Source organism: Haliotis asinina, chromosome 4 (assembly GCF_037392515.1).
Source record: "Haliotis asinina isolate JCU_RB_2024 chromosome 4, JCU_Hal_asi_v2, whole genome shotgun sequence".
In the NCBI taxonomy this organism is placed as follows: domain Eukaryota; kingdom Metazoa; phylum Mollusca; class Gastropoda; order Lepetellida; family Haliotidae; genus Haliotis; species Haliotis asinina.
The window spans coordinates 64832756-64851885 of NC_090283.1; the positions used below are offsets into that span (position 1 = coordinate 64832756).

Sequence of the window (19130 nt, forward strand, 5' to 3'; positions counted from 1 at the left end):
ACCCGGGTTCTATTCCCCACAATATGCGAAGTCCATTTCTGTGATCCGTCGCCGTGATGTTATTGGCGTAGAACTAAATTCACTCACTCCCTCATTCAGTTATTTCAAGCGACAATGATCCAAACATTTTTCCTTTTGACAGCTTTGGCATCACTTTAAGAGAGGATGGAGCTGAACTCTTCAAATTCATCGTTTCCATAGCAAAGGGCACCGTAGAGGCTAAGACCAAAGTTTATTCCTTAGCTGCACGTCTCACCTCCACCCAGGCGAACTGGAAAATTACACTTCATCGTGGTAAATACGAAGTGCGTATTTGGAATGCTTTTTGTATTACTTAATTCGTTTAGAAAAAAATTTCGATATTAATCTTTGTGTGTGAAAACTGCATTAGCAACGATGACATGTTCTTAACACACATTCTTAGATTAGGTACGAGATTAGGTTGGTATGCGTATAGCTGAAATATAATCATTTTCAACTAACTATATACAATGTATGTACAAATATTAGAAACGTATAGTGATATACTTCTAACCGTACAGCTGATTCAAACAGATACAAAAACACTTTTCAACACTTTCCGGTTCAGCAACTTGTAGTTCCGACAAAGACACGAAGGACTAGTACAGGGACACATTTGTGTACAGAAATATATGCACATGCATAAGAAACGCACGTCATGTTTAATGCACATATGTTAGTAATTTTCAATATTAAAGACAAGAAATACAGGGTCAGACAGATATAAACTGAATGAAAACATTTCATTCGTTACCAAGACTGACGACATTAAGTTTTCGACAGGTAAACAGGATAAGAACGCATTTCTCAGGTGTTAACGTGTAACGTGACGATCTTTTGGAGGGATCGTGAGTGACCCTTGGACGATCAGTCATAGGAAGGTCTTCTGTTGGCTGATTTGCGTTGTATCGATGCCGGTGACATTTAAATTAAATCGTGGATATGTTTATGTCGAAATGACGAGAAACGTCTTGACAGACTCGCCGGCTTCAGAATTGTCTGATTGCCTGGTTTCTCTCAAATTTGCAGTGATAGACTCACTTTTTGTGCTGTCTTATACCAACTAATGGTGATGACAATTCGTGCATGTTCGATTTCACAGGAAGTGTGTGCATTATACCCACATTCATTGGTATGGTGCGTTATTCCTTCTATCGAAGTGCTTTTAAACGGACCTTCCAAAACGCAACAAAAATGATTGATAACACCATCAGGTTTAACTATATGCCGAAACACATAACAATTTAGCGTTCCGAGTTTGTTTCCTTTTAGGTAAAAACGTGCCCTTCTTATGCGTGTGAATATATATTCGATTGTTACTTATGATAAACCTTTGGTAACTTTACCGCTTGTCATTGCAACAAGATACCAGGACGATAATGAAGTCAGGTATCCTGTGTCATTGGCCTTCCTGGTACCTACAGCGCCTGGTGGTTACTATAAACAATCTACTATCGAGGATTCGTACCCAGAATCATTGAGCCTTGCACAAGTGAAAGAGTGTCGAAATTTAATGCCTAACGTTACTAGGCATGTTCTGATCCAGGACTCCCCCCGCCGTGATACTGCAGGAATATTGCTAAAAGCGGCGTAAAACTAAACTCACTCACTCACTCACTGATCCAGGACTCCCCCGCCGTGATACTGCAGGAATATTGCTAAAAGCGGCGTAAAACTAAACTCACTCACTCACTCACTCACTGATCCAGGACTCCCCCCGCCGTGATACTGCAGGAATATTGCTAAAAGCGGCGTAAAACTAAACTCACTCACTCACTCATTGATCCAGGACAAACAGTAGTTCACTTGACAAGTAGTGTTTTCTTTTTCATCTTGCATACAAGCACAACCGCGGGTTTACATGTTTGAAGTGTTCAGAGGTGTCGTTGAAATCTGCAGATGTACATCAGGTGTTTCATCTAACTTACATCTCCTATTTCTGTCATTAAGGATAATTTTATTATAAAATTTTATAGTTAATTACCATTTTTGAATATTGAAAAGAAATTGAATTAAGTGATACAATTTGATTAATATATTATGTAAATAGGTGTACGTTTACTATTTGTAGTTCAGATTAATACTTGAGTTTGTTAGTGGCTGTACCCTCAAAGGGGGGTGGGGGAGTTAGGGGGGGAGTGAAGTATCGAAAATTATTGTTCCCCTTGGTAGGTTATGTAAGTTCCAACAAATTTAAAGTAAATATAAACTTACCACGTCTATATGTATAGATGTTTATATGTCGTAGTATATGTATGCTTTTAGTGTATGGCTAGATTTGTCTTCCATCACCAGTCACTGTGGCTGAAGGGATAATCCCTATGGTCCCTTGTGTGGTGATCTACCTTCGGTTGCTGGTAATCAATAACCCGTTTTTGTTATGTACTGTCTATAGAGAATTACTATCTGGATAGTTTTAAATTGATATTGTTGTGATAGTCGAGTATTTTACTGTCCTTTAATGACAGTTTTTTTATGTTCTAACTTTATTGATTTTCACATCCATGTAAATTAAATTGTTCTCGTCACGATTTGCCTATGTAACGTGAACTAATAACTCACTCACTAACTCATGTTTCTGTTTCAGCTCTTTGTTAACGGTAAGAAAACGGCTCAACATGACGCCGCCGAGACCCCGTTCTCCGGTGTTCTCACCCTGTCCCTGTACGGACTGGTGCGACTCACAGAGGCTAGGTTCCTACCCCCTGGGGTACCCGAACCAAGACCCCTCCCGGAACCCGCCCTGACAACACCAGCTGCATTCGCATCGTCTCCATCAACACCTTCATCTTCTCCGTCACCAAAGGCCACATCTACGTTTTCACTCACGTCAACAACGGTTACGGCCTCAGCAACGTCAATGCAGTCAACAACGACTGCGCCTACTTCCTCTGCCACGACTGGTCAGTTGTGTTGTTGTGATAGAACTCAGATAAAGGAAGAATATGTTCCATGAGTTATATTATGTAACTCGGAATCTGAATCCATATGCATTTGGTACCATATAAACCACATCTAGCTTTGTTTTGTATTACGCTCTTTGAACATGCATGTATATGGGATGAACTATATCGTTATATAAATACTCATATGATAGTATTGTCAGATAGCAATGTCACGTTATGGATTAGGGTAGTACTCGGCCAGTAACCTGCAAACCCGCAAATGTCGCACAGTTCACGTACATTTGTCATGAGTTCGAATCCCCGTTTCACCTAACTGTGATTCTTGTTTCTTGTTTTTGTTTTTGTTTTTGTTTTTGTGGGGTTTTTTCGGGGGAGGGGGGGGGGGGGGGTGTTGTTGGTTGGTTTTTGTTTTTTGTGGGGTTTTTTTGTGTTGTTTTTTTTGGGGGGTGGGGTGGGGTGGGGGTGGGGGGTCTGTGCCATACCCCTACCCGTGACTTATACAGAGAGGATGGCCAGTGAAGATTCCATACTTGTCACAAATAACCGGTGTTGTGCTTTCCGACGTCGTTGGTGCCCGTCGTAGTAGGGTATGAATCCCCTTGTGCTGTGATATTCCTCAGTCACTATAAAGATCATCTATTCTTACAATTCCCAATACGTGTGCGGACCTCTTGGAGTGATGTTGCTGGAATATTGCTAAAGCGGCGTAAAACTAAACTCACTCTTTCAGTGACTGGCTGGAGCCCCTTCTCGTGCCCCAATCCCCCTCTGCTGCACAAGGCCATGGTGGATGTCCACTACTCGCAGACGGCGGCTGTGGCGGTGTACTCCTGTGACAACGGCTACTCCGGCGGCTGTGACGACAACAACGTGCTGTACTGCACCAATGACAAGGGCTGGGAGGGTCAACCCAGGACCTGCATCAGGGTGGACTCAGGGACGGATGAGACGGTAGGAGTAGCGATGGTTGGAATATCGATTTTTATATTACCTCCATGTAATATACTTTAATTTAATTGGCCAATGTTGCTTAAACAAGTTTCCGTGTGACCTCTCCCAGGAGGGTGACAATTGGAACATTGATATCTCGTCGTAATATAACGCATGCTTTGCACGGAGTTCGAAAACCTCTCGATTACTAGTATGTTATGCATTGAATCGTTTGTATGCTCAGTTTTAAGATAATTAACCATTTTGTAGCAATTCTGTCCTTGTCAAAATATGTTTCACTGCTTGGGTACAAAGCCATTCGGGTGATAGACGCCATTTTGTTTACACGTCAATGGCGGCCAGGAACTAGATGTTACCGGGAATGTCCAAGGGTTCCTCTGAGAACTAAGAACAACGTTTTAAACTATACATTCCACCCCGAATCGTCATGGAAAATATACACAAGATTGAAATAGGGCAGTGTCTTAAATACAAAAAAATATCATCACCACTGGTAAATTACAATTTTTGAAAAATAGACATAGAAACTGTGTCATTTGAATTTGCAACTCCGGTACTAAATGATGAAATGATATATATTCATGGCATCACATCACTCACATTTGTACTGATATGATCACTAATTACAGTTTGACATTTCGAAAACATCAAAGACTCCCATGTCCAGAACTATATACTGACGCACAAAAGAAAACGCACATCTAATGCTTTACAAAGTATTTTCAACTAAATACCGAAATATGTTGACAGGTATTTTTATTGAGGCCCACAAGTCACGAACATTGTCGTTTTGTAAATCTGTACAAAAATACAATTTCATTCCAAAGGAACCAGATAGAAATAACTACAGGGAATTTCATCTGAGACCCCTTGCCTTTCCAAATGACATGTGCTCCTTATGGTTTGTGTTTCACAGATAGGTTCGGTGGACATTCCTTGCAGACTTAAACTGGGGTTTGCTCACGAAGTGTGGATTGAACCCAAAACAACCGGGTAGGTACTGCTTACGTATTTCCTTGTGACATTTTCGATTGGAGGAATGTAAATTGAAAAAGTTTCCATTAGCATAAAACAATTTTATATGCATAAATATTCTAAGCTGCATTTAAACGTTACTTCAACGCATCAACGCGGAATCGCGGGATACAGGAGGCTCGTTTTCCGGGGGGGGGGGGGGGGGGGGGGGGGGTTATTTTATTTTTTTTATTTTTGGCTGAAGACTTACTGTATTAGTGTTCGTTCCAGATCATTTATTGCCTTTATGTCCGGCAATGACACGGCTCTAAGGATGACCTTTCACTGGCCAGTATCCGGTCCCTACATCACTTACTCTTATGAAGTCGATGGGATTGCTACCACACTACCGGAAGAAACACCAGTGACGTTCAAGGGTCAAAATGTGGCCCATGTCGTCCTGCTCTACCAACCGACGAGTCTTCAGGTGAGTGAGTGAGTGAGTGAGTGAGTGAGTGAGTGAGTGAGTGAGTGAGTGAGTGAGTGAGTGAGTGAGTGAGTGAGTGAGTGAGTGAGTGAGTGAGTGAGTGAGTGAGTGAGTGAGTGACAGGTACATTTTACATTTGAGCTTACCACGCTCACGGATGAACGTCACTATGTAAATGCAAAGACCTTGCAAGCCACATTCAAATAATCGTCCAATGTTTCAGTCAGATTACAAAGTGTCGAAGTAGTTAAAGGATTCTTGTGTCATGACGAGGACACGGGTTAGATTCCCTACATAAGTACAATTAGTGATGCCTATTTCTAGTGCCCACCGACATTCTTGCAACACTGGTAAAAGCGGCGCCAATATCATTCAAACCCAGTCTCATCACCACGTCAGCGCGTAATGTAGACATCCAGTCACCACGTGCATGTCGTATATTTTCAGATTCTGGTAAACAAAGAGGACCTCCTGTCTGTCCCCCACCACGTGCCAGCTGCACTAATTAACAGAATTGTTGTGGAGGACGCCAAACTGTCCATAAAGAAAATCAAACTCAATCAGTACTGGAGTCAAGGTACAGCAAAAAGTGCGGCATAGGGCGGTGTCCTTTCATATGTTTGAATACCAAACTCTCCTACTAACAAAAGACACTCAACCTAACATTTCCGCTTTCCTGGTCTGATTCTAAACGTGCCGAGCCAATTCAGGCAAGATTCTTACTTTGTCAGCAAGAACATTTCCAAACAAAGAATACTGAAACAGTTGTTTTCATATTTTTTTCATACGTTTTGTTTTTGTTTTGTTTTTCGGGTTTTCTCGTTATATTATTATATTGTCATGATTGGAAAAATGTTGTCTAGTCAAGACTCCATCTAATGCAACTGACACCTTATTGTTGAGCGTGACACTAAACAATAAACAAACAAACGAAGCGAAATCGTGGCTGAAAACGAATGTAACAAGAACTAAAAAAACTGGTTGTTTGCTGGCGATGCGCTGATGTGGTCATAGCAGATAGTTTTCTGACAAATTACGTTTTGATAACGTTTGTATTTTTTCAACAAGCTCAATTTTCAAGAGTGCACTTTCTTCTGATGGTCTTCAGTTTAGAGTTTGATAATTACATGTCCTAGGTGAGAAAAGTACATGGTCCCCTCAAGACTGCCCCTTCCCACCTCTCCTAGAGAACATGAAAGTTCAAATATCTCACACCTTGGAAGAGGCAGTGGCTACCTACATCTGTGACGAAGGCTACACAATGTGCAGTGACGACAACGTCGTACGTTGTAACAGCAGTTCCGGATGGCGGGGTCAACCACAGCTGTGTGAACCGATGGTGTTTGGCGCGGTGGGTTCACAGATTTAACGCCAGTGGTCAGGAGGGGGCGGGATTTATCGTGCGGTTATTTGTCTTTTGCCGTTCTTTATATAAATTATGTAATACGACCTGGCGTGTCTGACACAGTGAGTGAGTGAGTGAGTGAGTCTTTTACAAGACGGTTTTCACTTTGGAATATCAGTGCGGGAAGGAATTGAGATTAGAATTGTCTTCACACCTTGTAACTATTAAGGTAATCGAGTCCGTGAGTATGCTATGGCGAGCTAACTCTCTAGCCACTAGGCTACCCTGTCGTCCCCAAACCGGCATTTTGTAACTACACTGTGTGAAGACAAATGCTTGTGTTTCCCCTAACAATATGGATGAAAAATTACAAAAGCGACGATACCATTCTCACTCTTTCCCCAAATTTGCACATTCAGTGCTAGTCAGGCTTTATCCATACATAATTCCCTTCTGCTATACCAATCTGTGTCCGGGAGTTCTTCAGTGACCGAAGTTAAATCAAACTGTAATAGAAATATTGTTCTGAAATAAATAAATAAATAAATAAAACCAAAATCACTTTGAGGGACATCCTTCTCAGATATTCATATTTTATTTTAGATGGCCAAGTATAACTTCACCTGTCCCCTGAAACTCGGCGTGAGTCTTCATCTTTGGACTGCACCTGACTGGGTACAATCGTAAGTATGGGTCCACGCCTTGTGTGTTTTAGGTTCTTGCATTACGTCACACCCAGCAATATGCTAGCTGTCTATGAATAATCGAATTAAGAGCATTCGGTCGAGTGATCGATATCATGAGCATTGAGCTAAAACAGGATACGAAAACGTACATGAGAGAAGTCAAGAACCTGACCAGCCGATTCCGATTATTTTACGTGTAATAATTTTAAAACATGACAACCAACAACCATCCAGTGGTCGATACCATGGGCATTGATCCAGGCAGTTTGGATGAGATGAAATGCTCGAAGCAAGCCCCGAATAGGGGTGAGTGAATGATTTTAGTTTTACACCGCGTTCGACAATATTCCTGGTGTAAAGCTATTCGGGGATTTGTAATAACCGTATCTGGAATAGCCACAAACACTGGATTGTCCATTCCAGACCCGACAATCCGGTGTTGAACAGCATGTGTCAACCAAGTCGACACGATCTCGTCTTCTGCATGACCTCGGTAGCAGTCAAAAACTTTATATAATGTGAAACATTTGTTGTTGTTTTTGTTTGTTTTTTTGTGATTTTTTTCTGTCTGTGTGTGTGTTTCTTGTTTGTTTGGTTGGTTTTGTTTTGTTTTCTGAAAATAAATATTTAACGCATTGTTTGTCTTTCAGTAAGTCTACTGTATTTCTACAAACAAGACAAATGTTTACGGCGATGAGTATTACTGTGGACCTACACACACCCGGGGTGCTTTATTTGAAAGAAGACGGTAAACCACAGCAACCACTTGAGGTGGATTTGCCAGCAATCACCAAGGACACCGAATACCATGTTGTATTCACACTGTTGAGTGACTATGTTCAGGTGAGGTTAGTTGTATTGTGTATGTCCACAATATATTGTTGGTCCTTAAAATTATGATTACAGTGGGGTATCAAAAATATATTTGTTGTTGAACCTCGTTTTTTTATGTGCCTGTAACATTGGGGCATAGATTAAGGAGTCATTTTGCATTTTAAACAGATATATCTGACACAACCAATGGTTGTGCTTAAAGAAACAGCAATAACTTTGGATTTGTTCACATCCACATTCGTTTTGAGACGTTAGATGAATTTTCCCCGTGGCTGTCATTTACGACCACTTGCTTGAAGAATGGTTGACATTTCTGACGTTTCAACTTTTAAATATATTAGCTATACTTTCATCTGCACCATATAGAGTAAGAGGCGGGTTATCTTTTTCATGATTCTGATAATCTGATGTGTTTTTCGGGAAATATTTGAAACAGACGAGCACGAATCTACTTGTAGATTGCGAATAGTTGTGTGTGAGGAACTCTGTTTTAATTCTCGTGTTTGCAGGTAGAGATTGACGAACTGCTTATCACAAGATTTTCTTATAACCAACCAATGCATGAGCTGAGCGTTCTAGCGACTGACGGATTTAAGAATAGAAAAGTTTCTATCGTCATGAACAGTGATGTGAGGAAAGGTAAGTGTGTTAGTTTCAACTCTGCTCTGTATCAAACCGGGGCGGTGGGGTAGCCTGTGGTTAAAGCGTTCGCTCGTCACGCCGAAGACCCGGGTTCGGTTCCACACATGGGTACTATGTGTGAGGCCCATTGTCTGGTGTCCCCCGCCGTGATATCGCTGGAATATTGCTAAAGCCATTCTACCATGACTTCGAGAAATACCCGAATTTGATTGGTCAGTCAATAAAATCAGACGGTATCAATTTGGATTTAAAATGCGTCTGATTTCAGGGCGCTTCACTGCGCACGTATACAACACTGTCGCACTACTTCAGCTTGACCACCAACATGGCTAATATCGACACTGCAGACGTGTCGTAAATGATTACAAAATATTATTAAAATTCGAAAAAGGCAATTTTGTGATTTTTCCTCCTCAAATATTAGGGAAGCACACTATAATATAACCTTCTATTATGAAAATATTCACATTCAATTACAATACTCATCAGTAAACATTTGTCTGCATGGTAAATGGTATATTTGTTTCCGCTTAGAATGGACAATTCACTGAATATATGCCACATGTGCCACCATGTCCTGTTGCATCGTTCAAAAATAGATGTCAAATGTTGAACCACCAGAAACCTGCTCTGCTAGCTTCCTCGCAGGGCTGTCACTGCTAGACATCTATGTTCGTACATATACGTGAAAAAGCTTGGCCATTATCCAGTCCCAAGTGATGAAAACAACATTCCAAGGAATCCAAAGTTAGTAGCATGTGCACAAAGCAGCACTGTCACTCTTTCGACGCATGCCGGGGTGGAGACACGCACGTGAAATAATGACTGACACTCGCCCGTCATAAAAATGAAATGTCTTTGCTAAGTTACAGGTTCGTAGGTCGATCAGAAAAGGATGTAATCTTCGATTTTGCAGATTACAGAGTCAAAAAGCGGTGAAGTATTTTCAACTGTCTTTTCAAGTTTCAACCTTTCTCAAAATGTAAACACCGTCTCGACCGCCATTTCGAACTGTCGCGCTGTCAACAACTACTCCCAACTCCATTGTGTGGCCGTGGGATAGAGTAACACGCCACACAAACAACAAGCAGGTTTTCAGTCATGTAGAGTTGGGATTATATGAATCACGCTCTTTGGTATTACGGCATTGCATTGAATAAACAATAGTTTGTTTTCTTTGGACAGTACAGTTTATAAAAAAACAAACATCCGTACGGTAAATACCTCAGACGAGTTCAATTTGCCTCTCGTCCCTCTCGTATTAACAAATCAATTCAAAACCGCACAGATGCGTCCCTTGGGCACGCCAAGAAATTATGACAGACGGTTGAATCCTGTCTACCCCAAATATGTTTACTGGTCTCCCAGCACCGTAGCCGAGCCGACCAGTGGTTAACGGCTGAGACATGCATCACGATGGATGCTCTCCCATGTTGTTGTCAGGTCAGGTACGGTGAGGTAGGTTAGTAGTTAAAGCGTTCGAACCCCCCTGTGCGATTTTCCAGTGTGCAGCCCATTTTCCTCCGTGATATTGCTGGAACTAAAGTCACTAACTGTCGTCATGTCGTGACACAAGTGAAGAAAACACGTTCCGGTGACGTTTCAAAGGACTAGTCAAAGGGCACTGACAAGACAAAGCATCTCGGTTTAAATACTGAGAACTAGTTTTGATTAAAGCTATGATATCCGCTTGACTGGATGTAGAGATGGCGCCGGTACTGTTACCATGGTATCCAACCAAACAATGGTATTTGATGTGTCAAGTCCTTCATTTAAAGCTATTACCTTTCGCTAAAACAGAACCGGTCAGCACAAACCTTGCGTTGAACAAACCCGCCACATCCAGCTCGAGCAAAGACGGATCCCAGCCCGGCTGGCTCGTGGACGGCAACCCCTCCCCCGTGTGGAGCGACAACACCTGCTGGTCCCACAACGCAGCCGACGTGAACGTGTACTGGGAGGTAGACTTAAAGGGCTACTACTACGTCGACAGTGTCGTCATCACAAGCACCAACTGCACTGGTCTTTGTTGTAAGTATATATAGTATATATGCGTGGGAGGAAACTTGCGCACATACCATTTCGTCAACAATGGCGTCATCACAACCGCCAGATTGCGAAATCGCGTAATGTTTCCTTGCCAGTTGAGTAATTAAATCTCAGTATTTTATTTACGATATTTGGTTTGTATTACAATCTGGTAAGCGAAGTAGTTGGAACAAATACTCTTGCGTATTAGCGATTACATAGACAACCCCAGCATGCTCTCGGTTCTCGACAAATGGGATCCAGTGGTCAGACTCGCTTACTTAGCTGACACTTAGTCCCATTGTTGTAGATAGATGCTCATGCTGTTGATCAAGAATATTTACTAACCTACGCCATGCAGCTGGTGTATTTGCTGAGTGCGGCGTAAAACAACAGCCCAACCAAAGTGATATATACATGACACTTAAACGCTATGAGCCGAATGTTCACTTAATGTGGCACGCAGCGGTGAGCAGTCAGTCGTAGGTGAAGCAACGTTAAACCTCATTCACGTTTTCGTTATTACAGCTACTCGGTCACATGACTTTGAGATCACAGTGAGATCAGGCAAGGAAGAGGTATGTCACATGTACAATGGTCCTATGCCAGATGGAGGTACCCAGAGACTAGCATGTGACAAGGAGCTGTTTGGGAGATACGTCAGAATTACACCCAAAGCCAGAAGGGGCGTCAATGATATACTGACGTTTTGTGAAGTGGAAGTTTACGGAAGTCGGCTTTCTCTTAAACGTAAGTGACCTATGTGTTGCTTTACTTCCTTCAGTGCCATTTAGAAACTGGCATGATGAAGAGGAGCACATGTTATGGATAGACAACTTCTTTCTTGCACTGGATGCGGCGTTTCGGTCTAGATCCTAACACCGTCATCAAGCAAATGCTTATCATTAGCTGGATAATGGTGTTTGGATCTATACTGAAACATGTTTTGTTTATCATTTGCTTGATAACGGTGTCAGGATCTACACCGAAACGTAATTATTTCTTAACGTACAGAAATAAACGTGTGCGCTGGGTGGACGCGCACACACACACACACACACACACACACACACACACACACACACACACACACACACACACACACACACACATGTGCGTGTGTGTATGTGATATATATGTGTGTGTGTGTGTATGTGTGTGAGTGTATATATACACATGTATATATACAATGTATATATATATATATATAGAGAGAGAGAGAGAGAGAGAGAGATGGAGAGAGAGAGAAAAAAAAGCTATCAGTACAACCATGTACCAAGATAACAGATGACTTATTCAACCATCAATTAAGCTTACTCTCTGGATATTTTGACCTTCAAGGAATAGCATGGTGTGCACATACATGGCTACAAGGGAGTTAAAATCAGGTGTTGCGGTATATTAAGCGTATGTGCACATGTGCTTGACGAACCCATATGCCAATAGCATTTATCAAATGAAAGGTGTTGGTATATGTGTGATGTCAGTGGTCATTTGTCACAGGACCCGGACGTAATAGGCATATGTGTCAGGAACTGAACTAGCAAGGATGCTCTCTGTTGATATGTGAACGGAGAGAGTCTATGTCTCTGACTATGGCAGTGTGCGGGATGAAATAAGTTGAGTTGATGATCTGTGTTATAGTCCGCTTGGGTTCAACATGGCTGATGGAACAGTGCCTGACGAGCTGGGACCATCTCACCTGACTATGCTGAGGTGCACCTGAATGTGTGCTAGTGCTCTTCCACCAGTCGTTTGTCATCCCTCGTTGTGAAAATAGCACAATATTACATTACGGTTGTTTACATAACTCTTCCGTAATCGATAATAAAACATCAGATTATAGAACCTGTAGAGTATAGAAGTTTCAGGACCATGTTTCTTAATAATGTTTTGAGCACTTATCCCTTATTCCTATGTTTAATCATGTATAGACCTCATTTGAACCCAAACGGACTATATCAAGTGATTGAGTTACTAATGTAATGCCGTTAGCCTATGTGTATTAGAAGACACTGAATTTTAAGTTTTAGTGAATGTGAACACATGAATCGAACTTCATTTTAGTTTCACCATCATTGGCACAATTTTCAGCGTTATTTGGTTATGGGAACACGATCACATGATGGTGTTTCCAAAGTGATGTATAGTGTCTGTTTATGTAATATTATTTGAGCATAGTAATTAAATGTTTCTCGAGTACATTTTTGTTTCAAAAGTGGCGAGGGCGGTAGGACTTTATTTTTTAATTTTTGATAAAAAATAGTGACGAGGGCGGAACACATTTGTATATTTTTTCTTTCCCAGAAATACAACTTGGGAGTTGTAGATTCAGGTCCCACTCGTTCTTACAGATATTCATTCTTATAGTGGATAAATGATTTATCGTAACGCAGCCGAGTCTTATTTTAATAAATGTCAATAAAACTGTTACGCGCACAGATGAATGTGACGCGCCGATGTCCGAGAAACATTTCACTTTTTTATTTAGACTAATAAAAAATCAGTTTTGAAAAACGCATACATTTTCAAGGATCACTTTCAAAAGTTATCATTCTAATATATTATTCATCCATTCTGACCATATTTGAACTGACGTGATATGGATCAGTTTCCATTTGTAACAACGAGTACAAAACAATCCAGTGAAGTTGAAACTTATATTGAATGCAATGTTTTAACGTTGTTATTGAGACGCTATCTACTGTACAGAATGGTCGCCCTTTGACTGCGGTGCCCCACCTATCCCTAAAAACAGCTTGATGACCCTGACCTACTCCGACACCGACGCCATCGCTACACTCACCTGTAACACCAACTCCATTCCTTGTGGTGACGTCAGTTCCGGAGTCATGAGGTGTTCCAGGGGTCAAGTCTGGACGGGTGCGAGCATCACATGTTCAGCATCACTGTACGAATATGACGAAAAAGATAACGTAAGACAATAAATTGTAAATAGAAACTTCACATTAAAAATTTGTTTCTAATGTTTCTTTAAAAACCTCATCCTGCTTTCAAATATTCATTAAGAGAACCTTTCAACTTGTCTTAAATGTTTTCATTATTAGATGTACACTCCACATAGATAAAGAAATACAACATAGACTTTTGATCGTTCACATCTATGATTAGAGTTTGGGTTTAATAGCAGACAATGGTTGAATAAGGTCAGGTTCAAAGGCAACGCCGCCATGTAGTTTTCACGAACAGTATCATTCGCCAATTTCGCTGTTGCCACTGACGAGCTGTCTGGCACCACATCAATCGTCTTCGTCAATGTTTGTGCGTAGACGGTCTTAAACGGCAGATAGTCTCGGAGACCTTGTGGGCTGGTTTGTCTGGACAAGGTCCTGTAGTTGATTCGATACAAAAGGCTGTTTCTGGTTGATGACGTCACAGTGAGAAAATTGTTCCAAGGAAACCCACCCGGGGATGACGATCTACCTACAGGGTTGTGACCCATGGTCTTCCTGTCTGCTGTTCGGCCAGTTAGTTGATGGCGTGTGATCAATCTAGCGATTAGTGCAGTTCGCACATCCCATGATTCTTACAACACAGTCCAGTTTTGCTCTCATCTGTAACATCCCCGTCGCTGCGCTGTATGTTTGTTTTGTCAAACGCACGAAAGTAAAAACACGTGTTTTTAACTCTATTCTCACACAGGTAGTTTTCAGAGAACTTTGCTACTGTTGTGTATAAAATCATAAAGTCAGACTATTCGCTTAAACCTCGCACCATGTAGTTCTTCCCCAATCTTTATGCACGTTCCTAATTAACCTACAGGTTGTATGACCCTGTGAATATTAAATGAATACATATTTACGTTGGTAGCTTTTCTTTTGAATGCAGACTATTACAGCTGATGGACAATCTGAATGTTCACGTCTGGTGATTATGGTATTTTCAGGTGTCGGAATTTCTGTTCAGATGTCCACTCAACGTATTCTCCTCCGTTGAGATCTGGACCACACCTCGATCTCCTGAGTGAGTATATCGCTGGGTCGATTCCTAATACTGCGCAGCGTTGGGATCCATTGATACTGGGTTTGAGTCTCATATTCTTTTAGAACATGACGCTCTTGGGACATTGATTTATTTTTGCCCAACAGCCCAGATCTGCCATTCCCCACTGTCACACCCCTTTGCCAAGCTATCCTTCCTTGATACACGCATATCTTATTGTATTGATAACGTGTCCATATGGTTACACTGGATAGGCTCAGATTCCGTTGGAACCATCTTTATTATATAGAGTTCTGAACCTCCTTTCACAAAGCACTAGGGTGATCGTAAGTCACTGAGGTAACCTTAGTGCAACGTTTAGGAATGGGAGTTTAGTTTAACCGTAGTTAAGATTGCTCTTTGAAAGGACCCCATGTTCCTAGATAGCAAGTTTAGACTACCACCGGGACTTCCACAAATATGGATGTCGGATAACTGGTAGTCTAGACAGCGTACTTAGTGCAACCCTCTTATCAGAGGGGTTCACAAAATACGCCGTCTAGACTACCAAGAGATAAGAGGTACCTATGGTAAGAAGGGTGCACAAAGTACGCAGAGGGGTACACAAAATACGCCGTCTAGACTACCAAGAGATAAGAGGTACCTATGATAAGAGGGGTACAGAAAGTACGCAGTCTAGACTACCAGTTATTCGACTTCCATTTTTGTGGAAGTCGCGGTGGCTGAGCGGGCTAGCGACTTTGTTTGCTGGCGATTGGGTGCCTGATTATGAGGGTACAGGTTCGAATACCGGATGGGACTTAACCAAAAATGTACTATAATTTGTACATTGCTAAAAAAGTGTAAACCCAAATATGACATATGTTACATCTGACCACTTTCTAAATGGCATGGTGTAATCATAGCTAATTAGTCGTGAGTGTCTTACATTAACATTGACTTCGAAAGTGTAGGCCATGTTCATGTACATGAGTCGAATCGTTAACATTAATGGTGACATTTATGAATAATCAAGGACATCCTTCATTTTGACCATTTTAAAATTTGGTAAAGCCACCAATCTGTGCTCTAATTCACGTTTTGGGTTCGTTCACAACCGACACATCCACTATCCTAATCTTGATTAAATATGTGAATTACCCTAATGTGATTCTAGCGTGCGGATAATCCTTCTGACTGACAACAATAACACAGCAATGGAGCTTGTCATGGATTCGACTACAGAAACACAACCCTTCGCCTACATCCATCATCACGGAGCAGAACATCGTCTGCAAACCCTCCCATTTGTTCCACGTCAGCCAGCTCACATTGTGTTAAGATTCCTCCCAGAAAGTATATTGGTAGGTCTATTGATAGTAAGCGTTACTACTACGGGAAAGAAGCGCGGAGTCGCGCGCTACAGTTAATTTCAGTGAGTGACTGTGGGTTTACAAAGCTTTTAGAAGTTGACCAGTTGATTCAAGGCGGGGAATGCTTGAAATTTGTTTCAAAATTGTAACCACGTGGGAATCGAGCCTGAGTTCTTCTCCGTGACGATTCAATTACCTAGGTGGGCCTATTATGCTGCAAGAGTTGTATAATCCACAGGGAGTTGAGATTGAAACTTCCATGTGCCGATGAGATGGACATCCAATGAGCTGGGAAAAACAAAAAGCCCTTGAGTTGTTGAACTGGTGAACTAAATATCGGCACTATACGAATGTCTAAAATAATAATAAATGCTTAAAAACCAGGCTACCTCACCGTCCTTGTTAAAAGGATTTCGAAAGACATACGTCAGTTCTTTACGGCAATCTTCTTCACATATCTGATTAAGGTTTGGAAACTTTCCACCTTACCTGTCTTATCTGATAATTTATTTTATTCTTCTGCATTACAGCTTGATATAAACGGACAGACGATAGCGGCAATTGGTCATGTATTCGATACTCTGAAGGTTGAACGTCTCCTGCTTACACACCTACCTTTGAAGAAACTGAAACTTAGCAGAGGCGATTTGAGTGGAATAAAAAGAGGTATTCAATTTCTTAATCGTGCCTTTAGAAACACTTTAAAACAGTCCAAAAGTCGTGTTGTTCATGAATAATCCATCCATTGCTGTGGTTATTTTCATCCATAGTAAGGCTAAGTAAATAAGTGAAATGTTTCTCGAGCCTCGGCGCTTTACTTTTAGTTGTGTGCGTAACAGTTTTTTATTGAACAATGATTTTGACTTCGCCGCGTCCCGTTCATCGATTTGTCCACTATAAGAATGAGTGTATGTACGAACGAGTGTGACGGAATCTGCAACTCATTAACACGTGCCAAACTTTCCCAGCTGTATGTCTGAGAGGAAAAAATAAAACAGCGTTCCTCCCTCGTCACTCTTTTTCTTTCATTTGAAAATTTCAATTTGTCACTTTTGTCCGAGGAACATTTGTTTCTATAAATGCTTAAATTCTATGCAGCCTAACATGTAAATTGAATGCATTGTTGGAATTGCTTTTAGGGAATGGAATGTGTTATTGCCTTGGTCACAGTGGTCTAACTGAGTGATCATTGAACTCTGACACATATATACGAGGAATGAAGCAATCATGTTGAATGTCTGAATCTGGCCAAGGTTTATTCAGCAACTGGCCCTTGAGGGAATAATTAGTAACGTTGTAAGTTTTGTGTCTTTCTGTTGACAGAAGCCATCAGTAGTAATGTTGCAATTCTGAAGCCCACCAAAGGGTCTTCAACTTCTGGCAGCCCTGCCGGAAGTGTGGTAGACGGCCACCCCTCCCCTACCTCCGCTAGCACAACGTGTTGGCAAGTGTCCCCACTGGACCCCAACCCTTGGTGGCAGGTGGACCTAGAGGCCTACTTCTACATCGACAGGGTGGCTGTTACACACAATAAGAGGTGTGCAGGCTGCGGTAAGGGATACTCTACGTTATTATGATACTGTTGGAGACCGAATACATTCCTTCTCATGTATTATTTCCATTCATTTCAGTCATTACGTTCAATAAGGTACACGTTTATCAATAATTCGTAACATGTACATGTTGTAGAGAAGTTTCTACATGACTTCGAGGTGGAGGTGTTGCTTCACGACCCAACACTCTACCCTGCCACGCCCGCCAATTCCTGCTATTCCTACCCTGGTCAGTTTCCCCACGGTAAACGTCTGATGCTAGACTGTCTGCCTGGCGTCTTTGGTCGCTATGTCAGGATCCGTAGTATGACTAAACTGGCTGCGGGTGATTCAATGACGATGTGTGAAGTGGAAGTCTTTGTATCAAAACCAACAAAACAAGGTATGAACCGTTGTTGCATACATCTGTTATCCTCACTAACTGATGGAGATATATGAGTTTATGATGTGGTCGGAATTGAACGGTTGATTCCAGCTGATAATGACACGAAAACACACCAGGTAAAATAGAGATATGCAAAATACATAACAACATAAAAATAGTATGCATGTCACAAATACCACACGTGATTCTCTACCTCACTGTGAACGGCTTCTAAATGATTCTGTGGCCTGAGTGAGTGAGTTTAATTTTACGCCGCCCTCAGCAATATTTCAGCTTTATGGTGGCGGTCTATAAATAATCGAGTCTGGACCAGACAATCCAGTGATCAACAGCATCGATCTGACCAATAGGGAACCGATGACACGTCTCAACCAAGTCAGCGAGCCTGACCACTCAGATCCCATATTTTAGTACCGTTTTATGGCAAGCATGAGTTGCTGAAGACCTATTCTACCCCGAACCTTCATGGGTCTGTGACCTCAGTATGTCATGACTATGACATGTAATCATGCTTTCAACTGACTTCAACCATTCTCGATTAAGTTGAAGCAACCTTCGTGCAAGTGGAATGAGGAAGAAAGCAATCACGCCCTTGACGAGAACCTTCTGAATGCCACATTGTTTAAAATTAATGTACGATTGTTACCTCTTCCAGGAGTTGTTTCCGACTGGTCCCCATTCGACTGCCCCCACCCACCTCTTCGCAAGGGTACTTCCGTCCAGGTGTCTCACTCGGCCACGGAGGCAACAGCGACCTACAAGTGTCAGGATGGATTTGCCTTGTGCAGCGGGAAAACCTCCATCAAATGCAACTCAAGCAAAGGATGGTCAGATGTCGACATAGTCTGTAAACAGGCTGTGTTTGATAGTGTGGGTCTTTTACATTTCAATAATGTCAGAAGTGAAGTCAGTTTGTGAGAGTTAGCAGTTAATTTGCTCTTGTCACACGTTACTCGTGTGCAGAATTTACATTTAGCATTTCGAATTCTTCTATAGAAATGACACTGAACAGGCCGCATTCCT

At 41.7% G+C, this 19130-nt stretch overlaps 1 protein-coding gene across 1 annotated transcript in view; it reads left to right on the forward strand.

The window, feature by feature from the left end:
- The window catches only part of LOC137281781 (uncharacterized), a 55821-nt gene that overhangs the window by 17295 nt on the left and 19396 nt on the right, over positions 1-19130 (forward strand). Inside the window, exons 11-29 of the mRNA XM_067813396.1 lie at positions 143-305; positions 2609-2924; positions 3658-3878; positions 4795-4871; positions 5124-5319; positions 5767-5896; positions 6456-6670; positions 7268-7347; positions 8001-8193; positions 8694-8823; positions 10627-10857; positions 11383-11604; positions 13567-13790; positions 14762-14838; positions 15974-16160; positions 16700-16835; positions 17493-17720; positions 17859-18104; positions 18763-18977. Of these exons, the coding sequence (XP_067669497.1) occupies positions 143-305; positions 2609-2924; positions 3658-3878; positions 4795-4871; positions 5124-5319; positions 5767-5896; positions 6456-6670; positions 7268-7347; positions 8001-8193; positions 8694-8823; positions 10627-10857; positions 11383-11604; positions 13567-13790; positions 14762-14838; positions 15974-16160; positions 16700-16835; positions 17493-17720; positions 17859-18104; positions 18763-18977 (3487 nt within the window). The remainder of the gene's footprint in view (positions 1-142; positions 306-2608; positions 2925-3657; positions 3879-4794; positions 4872-5123; positions 5320-5766; positions 5897-6455; positions 6671-7267; positions 7348-8000; positions 8194-8693; positions 8824-10626; positions 10858-11382; positions 11605-13566; positions 13791-14761; positions 14839-15973; positions 16161-16699; positions 16836-17492; positions 17721-17858; positions 18105-18762; positions 18978-19130) is intronic.